The sequence below is a fragment of the Pholcus phalangioides genome, unplaced genomic scaffold, assembly GCF_987345545.1.
Source record: "Pholcus phalangioides strain wild (caught in Gottingen) unplaced genomic scaffold, Ppha-v1.0 ptg000009l_1, whole genome shotgun sequence".
Taxonomy (NCBI): domain Eukaryota; kingdom Metazoa; phylum Arthropoda; class Arachnida; order Araneae; family Pholcidae; genus Pholcus; species Pholcus phalangioides.
In genome coordinates, this window is record NW_028301602.1 from 40,573,204 (window position 1) to 40,587,219 (window position 14,016).

The 14,016-nt window shown below is 33.7% G+C and overlaps 1 protein-coding gene across 4 annotated transcripts in view; it reads right to left on the minus strand.

Annotated features, from left to right (window-relative positions):
• Positions 1-1,222: 1,222 nt before the first annotated feature.
• The window catches only part of cno (adherens junction formation factor afadin), an 81,110-nt gene continuing 68,316 nt past the window's right edge, over positions 1,223-14,016 (minus strand). For 2 of the 4 annotated variants that reach the window (XM_089236211.1, XM_089236208.1), the window contains 10 exons: positions 12,340-12,471; positions 11,677-12,133; positions 11,287-11,565; positions 9,331-10,041; positions 8,611-8,719; positions 7,623-7,667; positions 5,624-5,803; positions 5,147-5,476; positions 4,799-4,912; positions 1,223-4,611 (listed from right to left, as the gene is read on the minus strand). In XM_089236211.1, the coding sequence (XP_089092337.1) occupies positions 3,757-4,611; positions 4,799-4,912; positions 5,147-5,476; positions 5,624-5,803; positions 7,623-7,667; positions 8,611-8,719; positions 9,331-10,041; positions 11,287-11,565; positions 11,677-12,133; positions 12,340-12,471 (3,212 nt within the window). In that variant the 3' untranslated portion in view covers positions 1,223-3,756. The remainder of the gene's footprint in view (positions 4,612-4,798; positions 4,913-5,146; positions 5,477-5,623; positions 5,804-7,622; positions 7,668-8,610; positions 8,720-9,330; positions 10,042-11,286; positions 11,566-11,676; positions 12,134-12,339; positions 12,472-14,016) is intronic. The other 2 variants (XM_089236209.1, XM_089236210.1) reach the window with 2 other exon arrangements.

A 14,016-nucleotide genomic window follows, 5' to 3' on the forward strand; every position in this document is an offset into this window, starting at 1 on the left:
AATACAGGACACAAGTGGTCTATCAAATTTAAGAAATTCTATTGGTCCTTGGGTTCAGAAACGCTGATATAATCATTTTAACAAAAACGATTTTGGTCTGCTAGAAATTCTGTAGAGCAGCGGTTCTCAACAACCTTTTTTGACTCGCGGAGCCCTTTTCAGTATATAATTTCTATGGCAAAGCCCTGTTTGATTCGAGAAGTTTTTTTTTTGTGTATATAATTTTTATGGTGGACCCCTTTGTTTTTTTATTTATCCATCAAATTTGCTGATTTATTTTATTTCCCCAGAGGCTCCATGGAGCACTGGTAGAGAAAGGCTGGAAAACCTGAATGAACACTTACTCGAATGGTGCTGACTCTTCCTTGATCTAGCATTGCTCTGTAAAATAGATAGGACTAACATTCCTAGCAGCTGATCCCCTCAACAAGAGCTCACAAATTTACTATCTAAATAACACAAGGTGCCAGTTTTTCCATTCGCACAGCCCGCATATGGGAACTCATTACCTGGTGAAATTGTAACGAAGCCTACAATCCATCATTTTAAGGCCGCCTTTGAAAACCATGACCTGTCTCCACAACATTGATGCTATGCTCTAATTATTTTTTTTGCAAAGAATTTCACTGTCATTCTGAGCCAGCTATTGTTACGTCGTTGGGTTTTAACTTAACACATTGTATTCTTTTACGTAATTTTACATGCGCCTCTTAATAGTTGTTTAATATTTTTAATTTTATTTTACTTGTTTATTTATTCCTGATGTGTGTTTTTTCCCCCCTTTGTGATGTGCCATCCTGTCATTCACAAATTATGTAAACAAATAAACATAAGAGACAACTTCAGAAAAAATGGTCTAAATATGCTCCAGCATTGATTTGAAGGTAATTTTTGTAAAGCGGGATGGTTCGATGATCGGCTAAACTATGTGAAGAGAAGAAATGTAAGCACAAGAGGAAAAATATCCCTCACTACTCCCCACCCCTCCATCATTGTGAATTACCAATAAGGGATTCGGCTGCCTATTTAGCTCAATCACTTTTGACGATGAAAACAGGTTAAAAGTGACACAATAGTAACTCCAAATTAAGCTCAATGTTAAAAAAAATTGTTTTTTGACTGTTGTAAAATTAGGTTAGCCTACTGGATTTATATTCTGGCTCCGAGTTACAAAAACATAAAAATGATATTGTAATTGCTCAAAGTGACACATTTGTGAATTTTCTAAATCTTTCAATATATTTTATTATACAAAATTCACAAGATTACATAAGAAAAAGCATGATAGACAAAAAAAAAATATTGCAATATTAAACTGCATAATGGTGATTACAAGAGATAAAAAATGCAACAAAGTATTTTTTTTACAATAAAAATACATAAAGTTGAAAATATTCAGTAATTCATCTAAGTCCACAAAAAAATATACAGGGAAGTGAAAATGGGGTGTATAATTTTTTTTCATGATATGAATAATGATTTAACTGATATGAAGGGAAAAACTGGACTTGCACATTTCATCCAAATGTTTTAGACATGCCATATTTATTTATAGTAAAAAAAATTATTTCATAGATCGCCTGGAAAGTATTTATAATTGTTTTCATTGCGCAATAATTTAATCTTTATACAAAATACATATAGGGTTGTTTTAAATTTTCTTATCTTCAGAGGCATCATGAATTTGCATTAGATACATGCCTTGTTTTATTATAGTGTGTAAAACGAAAACTGCACTTAAAGACAATTATATTCACCTAATTAAAACTTAAATATTGAATGGTATATAAATATAAAAAGTTTTTTTAATAAAACCTTTACCCTGAGAAAGAAAACTGAAGATGACATAAAAGGCTAACTCTTCCTTAGTCAGAGGAATGTGAAGAAATTGACTAAACAAAAAAAAAAGAAGAAGTTCGAAAACGAATGTAAATAATACATTTTTTCCTTGGTCAAAATGAGGCAGAAAACATAGTAGACAGGGGAAAAACATTACAACCCGAGAGAAAGGAATGCAGAGGAAGTTCGAAAAATAGTTCTGAACATAGATATCTAATAGTAAAAATAACACAATGATAATTTGACATGTAACACCCACTTTCGATTAAATCATTCAAATTCCAATATAAAAAATAAACATCAAAGATATAAAAGAAAGCTTATATCTTCATCATGTGTAATTTATATTGACGGTCAACAGTTCCCATAAATATATATCATTAACAGTTATTATGCATAATTATTAAAATTTTCTAGACAAATATATTTGATTTTTTTTTCATAAAGTTCGTTAACATATAAAACCTCAAGTGACATTACTTGCATTATTCTTTAAATCTTAAAATAATGATGCTATTTTTTAAAATCTTTAGTTTTTTAACGCGATTTATTAAACTGTTTTTGAAACATTGCAATAAAGTGTTAAAAAAAGTAATAAATTTCCCCCCCCCCCCCTTAAAGGCACTGAGACAAATTAAGGGTAAATAAATTCCTTTTTTCCTGAACATTTTCAAGGCACATACATATAACAAGGCAAACATTTTCCAAGGCATAAGTATAATCAAGTACACATATAAACAGACAATAAGGCATAATTACAAAGAAATTCTAAAAGCTCATTGATTCTGATGCTTTATTTCATTATCACACTTTCAAAGTATGTCAATGAAACATATATAAAATTTAAAACACAATGAAAGGATTTTTAAAAAAAATCCAAAGTAATAAAATTCATTTGAAAAAAATTCAATTTTTTTTTATATTACCGTATAACAATTTTTAGTTTATTCCATTTATCAAAATATCATTTTAGAATTTCATAGAGAATATTTCATTTAGTTCTGTCTACACGATATGAATAAAGTTTTTAATATTTCTTAGATTTTTAACAGTTTTTTATACAAATTAAATACCAAAAAAAAAATTGAAAAATATAGAAGTTTGTAAATCAAATCAATGCATAGTAGCATTCAATGTTTTAGACCAGATATTTTATGTTATAAAGAGATAACTGACAAAAAATATATATAAAATACTAAAAATACTTAAGATATACCATAGTAATTCAAAACATTTAAGGCAGCTGATTGTAGGGCCAAAGGCAAAGAGGTAGTTTGCTCTAATTGCTCCAATACTAATGAAGAATACAGGGCAAAAAAAACTCTGCAAAATAGATATTAGAAAATACATAAACAATTTTTTTTTCTCTTGGACGGTTATTAGTAGATGCCAGATTAAGAAGCCTGAAACTATCGGAAATATCAAAAATCATTCAACACATTTACAAATAAGGCAGTTGAAATAAACAATTTCTGGCAAACTATGATATGAATATTGCAATGATCTTTCAGTGCTACAACTAGATTTCATTAATGTACAGCATAAGTTGTAGCACTGACCTTCCCGAAAGATAAAAATCGACAAACAGTAAAAGATTCTACATATAAAACAAAAAAGCATAGTATGGAAAATACTTACAACAAAGCTTTATAATATTTATATATTTATATAATAAAAACTACAAAAAAGTCAATATAAATATCTTTGAACAAGTGAGCACTATGGACTATCCGTTTTTCTGAAAGGACTTACTATATCCCTCTTTTTCAGCTGTCTCTTAGCGATAAACTTTTATATAGATTGGCATATCATAAGTTTCACGAGTAGCTAAGTAGATAAAATGTAAGGCAAGAGAGATGACAGAAAACAAAGACTATGCAATTTGAATTGCTATAACTGAAGTCTCTTTTCTTGTGTCTAATTTCCATTTACATTGATATTTGTTTCAATATCACGCTGCGCTCTTGATATTTTCACTTTGTCCTTCGGTGTTTCTGGCTCCCCAGTTTCTTGGGCAAACATCTTCATCTTTTCCTTGAATGTCAATTTTTCCGGTCCCAAATTACGTGTAGAGTAAGTTTCGTGTTGGTGACGTTCTGCTTCTATACGTTGCCTGGGATCTCTATAAACTTCCTGAGCGCCGATCACGCCCGGTGTTTTCCCAGGATTATACGTATTTAGGTTTTGTGTGTTGTGAGGTGTCGCCAACACCTCATCTATATCATCGAGAGTGTATGACTGCAACGAATTGTTATTCTCAGTGTTGCCATTGGAATCACAGTTCATATTTTCTTCTACTTGTGGTTCATGAAAAGAGACACTTTTCTTAGATTGCTGCGGATGAGCTTCACCATTTTTTATAGATGATGACGGGCTGTAGCACATCCTACCAGGAGATGATGCAAGATGATTGGTCACCTCATATGAAGATTTCCTCTGTGGGGGAGCAGGTGGTTCCAACAATTGCCTCTCTCCGGGAGTGTTATTGGCAGAATTTTGGTTGTTTTGGTAGTTCTCAGTAGTCCTCCCATGCTGATTACTAGAAGATGTCGTTTTATGAACTGACAGATGACTGTTGATTGGATGGTTCTGTTCAACCGGTGGTGGAGATGTTGGTAATGGTGGAGGAGGCGTGTCTCTGCTTTCCACAACTTGAGGAATTTCTTGAGGATGATAATTCGGAACAGCATGCATCGGCACACTGTTGTGCGAATTCTGCTGCAGTATTGGCTTGCTTGGAATCTGTTGATGAGATCCAATCTTCAACTCATCCTAAAGAAACAAGAATTTACATATAAACAATGGCAAAAAAAAAAAAAATGCTTTACATTAAAACATCAGCACAGTTTTAACAGTGAAAGTTAAAGGGTTTTTTTCAATCTGAATTTTTAAGATTAAAAAATTTTCATCATCTAAAGAAGCAAAGTTTGAAAATTCATGACATATATATATTGAGCACCTGTCGTCGCCTTGCTTCTCTCAACAACTTTTCCTCGGCACTCCTTGTGGCTTCTAGTTCCCTTTTTCTATTCACTTCTTCCAAGCGTAAGTGTCTCAATCTGCCTTCCTGTTCCTTGATCAAATTCAAAAACAAATTTAAAATGAACTCAAAACACACACACAGCAGCAAATAATTTTTTTTCAAGTTACAATAACCATGTGCGTTTAAAATGAAGTAAGTTTGCAATTTTGTTTTTCTAGTTTGTAAAAACTTATCAGTTTTCACAAAATCATGCAGCAACTGCTCATACAAAAAAAAATTACAAGGTAAGCAGAATCGAAGTCAGAATAGACAAAAGAAACATACTTCTAATTGGCTGCCTTGTCTTCTCCATTCTTCTTGGGATGGGTGTTGCATTTGCTGCTGGTGATGTTGCTGTGGCTGCTGTTGTTGATGCGGTTGTTGCTGGTGATGAGGCTGCTGCTGGTGATGATGGTGCGGTTGCAGTGGTGGTTGTTGATGGTGATGATGCTGCGGCTGCTGGTGATGCTGCTGAGGCTTTGGTGGTGGTTGCTGTGGGTGTTGCTGTTGATGCAAATGATCTTGCTCCCACTCCAATCGTCTTTGACGGTGGCGTTCCAAATCTTCTTGCATCTTCAACATCCTCTCCCGATTTTCAGCACGGTCTAAAAGATCCTGCAAATAAGAAAACAATATAAGATAATAGAATTTTCTGAAAGGCATTTATGCAAATCAAAATAAGCTACATTATTTCTACTGAAAATATAAGAATGATCACATTGATCAATACAACACACATCGCCTATCCAGAACAAAACTTACTTCATCGTCATCTTCCTCTTCTTCAGCTCGCAATTCCTCTGCACGACGCTGAAATTCCTGTTCCAGCCTCAAAGTTCGGAGTCTTTCTTTTTGTTGTGGGGACATAAGTTGAGAAGTTTCAAGTTCCCGTATTTCTGCATCTCGAGCTTGTCTGGCTGCAGCCAGTTTTTGTCTGTGCAGCTGGAAAAAAAAACCACTTTTTTACAAAACATATCAGTTTCATCCATATAAATGAAAGCAGAAACACCTACATTTACAAATAGCTGATCTCAATTCAATGTTTTTTACCTACTGAATCCTGATGTATATATAATGAATCACTTCAATTTAACAAAGTTTTTTGAAATTCCTGTGTGTATATTTGTATGTTTTCTTATATTTATTTAATAAAAATGTCAGCCCCATCTGATTTGTGAAATCAGGGTGACTATGAATATCCTTTCAATTTTGTAACACAGCAGGACTAGTATATGTAAACACTAGGGATGGGATGAATTGTGATTTGGCCAAATATCTAATATTCAGCGACCGAATATCAATTTTCTTAAAATTCATCACAATTATACATAAAATTAGTGTTTTTAATTGAAAATAAAATTATTGACCATTTCAAATGATTGATATTGAATTTTAATTATGAAATTTATTACTTATATGCTGAAAAACTGGTAACTGAAAAATTTTTATTGCCTTGATACAGACAATCAAATATATTGTATTTTAACATCACTTACAGAGTCAATTTTTTTAAAAACTTGTCACAATTTTATGCATAATTAAGAAAATGTCGGCCATTATTTATTCTCAAGTATTAATGCATCATGAAATTTATGACTTATTTTTCCACTCTAGATATTCTTTGCCCCTTTCAGTAGCTCAATACGTGTATTGTCTAGATACATCTTTGAGTTAGTGTACTTGTGTAATTCATGTTCACTTCCACCTTATTGAAACATTGGATTCTATTTTCAGTTTCATGTTTTCCTAGAAATTCAGACTGACAACTTCTTTTACAGAAAAGAATATACAACACACAATAAAATATAATCAGCAAATTTTAAATTTATGGGAAAAATTCTGAATAATAATTTTTTTAAATTAGTTTGTTGTGCTTAGATTTACACAAATATTAGGCAAAAGGATCGAATACTGAATAGCAGCTGAATATTCATCTCATCATAGTAAACACACATATACAATTATGCCCTCGTAATCGTTGTGCCTCTTACGCTTGTTTTTTTCAAACAGTTGTAGTGTGTAAAATAAGTGAAACTATACATTCTCCCAAGAAAAAAGCTATAATTAGAGGAAAAATAGAGAAAAAAAAGTCAATTCTAAAATGATCAAATTTAAAAAATAAAACGATTCATTCATGGATTGATTCATACACGAAGTAGAAAGAAATTTCAAATAAACAATTCACTGCATATGGTACATATGCAAACTCTAATGCAGTGATTCCTAAAAGGTTCACCATAAAATATTTTGGATAAAATTATACTGAAAGTAGTAATAGAGCTTTTAGTCTAACCAGGATATTCATAAGAATTTTGAGATTTGATTAATTTTTTCACAATGATTAAGTTGGAGTGTAGTGTTTGAAAATGTTCCCAGCATGCTACAAACGCAAAGAGTGTAATACCCTAAAAATATATGATTACCAAAATTTCATCTCAATTTTCTTAACAAGAAATAATGCTGTGTATGAAGGACAAATATTCAGACAGCACAAAAAGAGTTCAACAAAATAGGTTTCTAAGGATTTCACGGAGGAAAAACAGCTCTAGCTCAAGAATCTAAAAATGTAGCAACAAACACAGAACAGAAACATGGAATAGGGTGTGAGGTAAGGACACAATAATAAGCATGAACAAAGCAATCGGGAGGTTGTAATGATGTTTGGACGCTAATGACTGACAAATAATGCAAATAGCCACTTGGAGGATGAACGAGCACATAGAGCTGCTGTTTATCTAGGAAACAAGCAGTTAATACTCACAAGTTTAGTGTTATTAATATCCACCATGAGAGGTTTTTGAAGAATCTAAATATAGAGAGTGCACACAAGTATATTATATCTGAAATATCTTCCCCCAAAAATAAAGTTTTTTTTCAATTAAGCAACATAACATTTAAAATATTATTAATTCACTAAATCTAATTTCTACAATAACTAAAAGAAAAAACGGTAAGAAATGATAATTAGATAAATAAAAAATTATGGAAATCATTGCTGGGAAGGAAACATTTTTTCTTCGTTTGAAGGAGATATTCTTGGGACAAAGGGGCATTGTTGGTACAAGAAATTTTCCCCAACACAAATGGTTGGCATTATCAGGTGTCTGAGTTTTGTTACTGGATGCTGAATTTGATTATTCTTTTGTAGCTATTAGTTCAAAACTTTTCCACCTGCTAATGTCCATCAACGGACCAACCAATATCACAGTGTGTACTTGTGTTTTTTCAGCTTGTCAGAGCTGTTTTATTCTAATTGGTCATTGTAAATTCAAACTGATGTCTAATGAGTACCATTGAGAAGAAAGAATCTGGTAGGTAGCCACAGAATTTGAGTAACTAATCCTTTGTCAATGGATGAATGCCAAACACTGAAGCAGTGATAAAACACTATAGTCTGACCTCTGTAAAACATTACCCCTAGAGACAGAATAGAAATGTCTATATAAGCGTAGTGACCCACTATCAAGTAAGCCCAATTTGCTAATGAGACTGGCGAGTTCTTCTTCCATAAGCTTTAGAAGTCTGTAAAGTCATTTTTTAAGCTGCATTAATGGCATATATATGCTGAAAATCGGTAGAAAAAATTTTGATTCTATTCTGTAGACTGGCAGGGACCTTCAAAAAACTGACATTATAGTCGTGCGACATTAAAAATTAGACCCAACATTAAACACATGCAAAATCTTTAGAAATATTCATTTATGATTAATGAAATTTTTTCTGCCAAAAAACAGTAAATCTGAGCTTACCTTCTCTTTTTCTTCCCTTTCCCAAGGTGATGGACTAGTTAGGTTACATTCTTTTCTATCATTGGGAGTGGGTGATTGCATGACATCAAATGTTACTCTTGAATTTGAACTGCAACATGAATAATATATATTAGTTAAGCATAACTAGTAAACACTACAGTTTTCACCACACATTCATTTTAATAAGTGGGGGAGGGTTCATGAATAAAAGCACTTTTCTCTACAAGAAAAGTTAATCCATTAAGTTAATTTAGGCTTAACAACCTTTCATGTTACATAAACATAATTTTTGGTGATTTTTTACGTGTAGTTTGTTTATTCGTTAATGCTGACTTAAATTTGAGATTAGGAGAAAAAAGCAATTACTTGATATAAAAAAAATATGCATTATTAATGATTATCAAGATTATTATTAATTGATTATAAGTCTTAATAAGCAGCCAATTAATTTTAATTAAAAAAATTCACTTTAAATAACAAAAATCTGTTTTTTTCCATACCCTGATATTTACAAGCATGTTTCTAATGGATCTGTCAGAAATAGTTCAGGACAGAGGGTTAAGCAAAACAGAAGAAAAGGATTTATTTACTAGTAATTATTACTGGTATTTATTCCCACCATGGAAATGGTAAAAACTTATTCAGCCCATAAACAAATTATAGATAGGGTTAAAAGGGAAAACATACATTTCGACATACAAGAAAATGAAGAAATCATACCTGTTTTGGGGTGCAGGTTTCCCTTGGGGAACTGGACCTGCAAGTCGTGGATCCGGCCTCTGCTGTGGCTGTTTCCCAGCAGTATCTTCATTTGAAGAGCGAGGTGGATAACCAGACGGCCCATATCTGTAACTGACGACAGGTGGTGGCGGATTAGCAAACCTTGGACTGTTCTGATGAGGGATTGATGGACTACCCATTGGAGGGCGTGGTTCAGGATATGGATTCACACCTTGTCCATTGACTGCACTAATGGCATTATGATCGTAATGAGGTCTCTGGAATCGCTCTCCTCCAGTTGGGCTAAACATTTGCCTTGGCTTTGGAGCTGGTGGCGGAGGCCCACCAACATAGGGCTGATGATTGGGACCAGCATTGGGCACAGCATGATGGTAATTTATAGGTGGCCTTACATTAGGATTTGGCATCCTGGGATGAGGCCAGTTTGAGTAGCCTCTGCCTATTTGCTGCTGGTGATGAAGCATGCGTTCTCGTTCTTCACGTCTACGGACTTCTTCTCGCATCTCTTCCATTTTGGCTTCTTGGCGAAGGAGATCACGCTGCCTGGGATCTATGTTTGGTGAATATTGTGGTGGATGTTGATTTTGAGCTGGGTGAGTTCTTGCAAACTGTTCATTATATTGTATATAATCAGGAGGAAATCTCCTGTCTGTTTCTGGATGGCCAACATGTCCAGAGCTGCGGAAATCTCTGAATATAAATAAAACAAAATATTCAAAATAATGCATAAAATCAGCACTATTAGAATACAATTGAGAATCATTTCTATGAATCTTTAATTTTAATGTAATTACTTTCTAATTGGGAACTACAAACGTGACAGAACTAGTTGCTCCCCCTCGTTATACATTGCATGTCAAGAGACAAAGAACAAGTTCAATATACTGAAATAGTAATATAACTGCAGACTTTATTCTTCAATTCATCAAGTTCTAATGTTGTTTACAAATTTAACAGCATTTCAAATGACTAGCGAAAAATGCTCAAAAGTGTATTATAATGAGAAACAACTGTATTATGATTACACAGTTTGCCTATAACTACGATGTTATCCAGAAGTTACACTCAAAGGTGTGACAACTCAAGTCCTTATGACAAGCCAGATGGAACTAGTTGCAGCATAAAGATGTATGCAAGCATCAAAGACAAGTCAAGCAAAGGAAGAAAGTATGGCTACGATGGAAGTTAATAGTGCTGTGAATAAGTCATTTAATGATGTGTCAGTGGAAAAGTCAGAATTCTATTAAACTATGCTACAGAGTGCCCGGAAACAAAAAAGTTTTATTTTGCTAAGATACAAGAATAAAACAAGCATATATATCTGGAAAAAAAAAAACAACAGGGTTTTGTACAGCCCCATCAACTCGTAAAGTCTGGCCAACCTCATTACATAATTGAAAGAAAATCTTCACAAGATGATGTTAGAGCAGGCAGAGAACATGGACCCTACATATTTGCCATCGCAAACCTATTGCCTCTCAATAAAAAGACACTCTCCAGCAGTGACAAAATCAGTGATTGGGAAGTGGGGAGGGGGTACAGCACCTCAGTAAAGTCAACAAGTCAAGGATCATGAGAAAAATAAAGGAGGAGCTGGTGGTTCTGCAAACCGACTATATTGACATGTGGAACAGATACTTTAGAAACTAATCCCAGACTCCAGATTTTATCAAGAGTTCTTATGTATGACATTGATGATTTGCATACTTATTATCTATTCAAGATTTATAGTGATTTTGAAATTTGTGATTCATTTTTAAAAAAAGAATGAATAAAATTTCTGGATACACCAGTCCTTCAGACCGCTCTGACTTCACTTTGAGATGTGAAGTGTGTCCATTCCTTTAATGTACAATGATACTTCAGTACAAATGTACTTCAGAAAGAATTCAGCTTTTATCGTGTGATGATTTTATGATATATTTTGAAACAAACCTATTATCCGGCTGTGGTCGTGGCCCATGAGGATGATGCATGTGTCTAGGATCTATGTGTGTTTGAGAAGGTGGTCCCTTTGGTGAAGGAGGTGGTACCCCACCTGGCGCGTGAACGTAACCCATAGAGTTAGCATACTGTTCCTGCTCTCTTGGCGATACAAGTGTAGAGAGTGGTCTTGTCCTGTCATTTGTTACATGATTCCCTTGAGCTTCAGAACGGTTAAGTGAGGATTGAGATCCGTGATGAGATCTTGCTGGTATTGGTTGAGATGGGGATCTGAAAGCCAAGGATGATAATCATTATACAAATTATGTCAATTTATTGTGAAAATTCCTTCTACTGCATACATAAAAAAATTATATCATGATGGGGGGAAAAAATGGTTACCTAGCGTGCGGGTAGGCATTGGGCTGCTGAGGCACTGGTGGTAGAGGTTGCTGCTGTTGAGTTGATGGTGGCTGTGGTTGTTGTTGGTACATGCTGATGTTCTGATAATGTCTCTCTTCTTGAACAGCGGCTTGAGGCTGTGGGACACTCGGGTGATGTTGAGGTACCGGAGGTGGCTGTGGCTGATACAAGTTAGGTTGTGAAGTGGGTCGAACATTCACTGAATTGACGGGTGGTCCTGGATATGGTGGTGGATGTTCTCCTTGTGGACCTGGATATGGATATCTTCCATCAACCTGTGCCTCTTGCCGCAAATTACAAGCTGACCGTGATTTTTCTGAAAAATCTGCAGATTTAGGTATGGATGTTGTGGAGGATGTTCTGCTGTAAGCAGGGTTGTATGTTTCTTGGACTCTTGGATTGGGAACAACTGTAGGTGCAGGCTCTTGGTGGCCACCTAGAAAGAAAATGTTTGTTATTCAATTGTTTTGAAATCCAGGTATAGTGTATGAAAAAACTTTAAAGCAACATTTTGATGTTTTAATAAATATAACAATAGCACATTTGATAAAATTTGGGCAAAAATTTATTATTAAAAAAACTATTTGAACCATTTCCATCATGCCGCTTTAGTTGTTAAAAAATTTTACTGGAATCACTCACTATTTAGTGATGGCACACTTTTGCTACTCTGCATCCTGGGTTGCATAGTATGACTTTGATGCACTTTCACATCCTGCCCATGTTCATTCATGACTCTGGATGGAATATCTCTTTCACTCATACGACGATTACCTAAAAAAATTGTGAATGTTTCAAAATAGGCACAAGTTTATCGTGTGAACAATGAGAGAAAGAAAAACCAAATGTGTATAAGACTTTTTTATATTTATTTTAAAAGCCAAATTGCCAGAATGACTACATGCACATTCGCACAAAAATAAAGCACTAATAAATTTATGTCATATCAATGATGATACAAGGAGCTTATTTTCAAAAGGGGAGAAACTTGGTTTTTTTTAAAAATTAACTTTTCATTTTCTTCTTTCAATTTTCAACATATGGTATTCAAATATTCTTCTACTACTTCTATATGCTACCTGCTGGGTTATTTTCACTTTTGTAAAGCAGTCCATTCTGGAGAAATACATTTTTTACTTCTAAAACCTGTAAATTTAGTGAATGTGAGAATATGTTCCTTTTTGAAAATAAGCTCTTCATATGTCAATTTTATTCCAGATGATTGATTTTTTTCTTTCAATTTAGTTTTTCGTGTGATTTTTCTCTAAAGAAAGATGTTTTCATAAATTTCATAAACGAGTTGTGCATTCTATCATTTCTTAAGAACTAACACATTAAGCCGTGGGTATTTTTTTATTTTAGGAGGGAGGAATATATTTTTGCCTCTAAAATAAAAATATGTAAAAAATAAGCATCAATATTTTATTTTGACATAGATAAAAGATATGAGGAAAAAAACCAAAAGTAAGGCAAGTAAAGGACAAATCTCTCATACTAACAAAAAATAATCGTGTATGTCTTGATTCTGTGTGGTATGAATATTTATATCATATTATATTCACACATATAATATGTGCAAATATATGAACATATTTACATCAGTTTATGTTTGACCATGGATGACCAGTGGTGTTTAACACGTCAAAAGTATAAAAATCATCTCCTAAATCGAAATACTTTCAAGTAAGAAATTTATAATGCCTAAATAGTGCTTGAAGGAAAAATCATGCTAAAAAATTATCCAAATATGCACCAAAATCATAGATTGATCAAGCAAAACATAACATGGTATAATATTGCGATGAATTACCATGCATCAAAAATATAAATGAAAAAAAAAAATTTACAAGTAATTTGGATGCCAGACAAAATTCAACAGCCAATTTGAGATTGAAATGTGCAACGAAAAAAGAAAAATTGAACAAAGTGATAAAAATAGAAAAAACCAAGCTTCAGCTGTGCAATTTATTCATCCCATTCATAAATTTCACCTGATGTCTCTTTCTTGTCTATCTGGATCGATTGCTCCTCGCTACAGGATTTTGTTGATGGCAGAGCAGCCAAATTACAGCCATTATCCATAGCTTTACTGCAGCAACCATGTAATTCATTCGGACATCCATTAGGAATGCTGAAGTTCTGACACGGGCTAACAATACCAGTGTGCACACACGTCTCACAAGCTGAATGTATGTATAGACTCGGGGTATTGTGGAAGCTTTCTACTTGACTGATATGACAATGACAGCACATTATACCTCCATGATAGGACGAAGTTTTGATGCACTGACTTTGAACCATGTATGATGACTGTTCAGA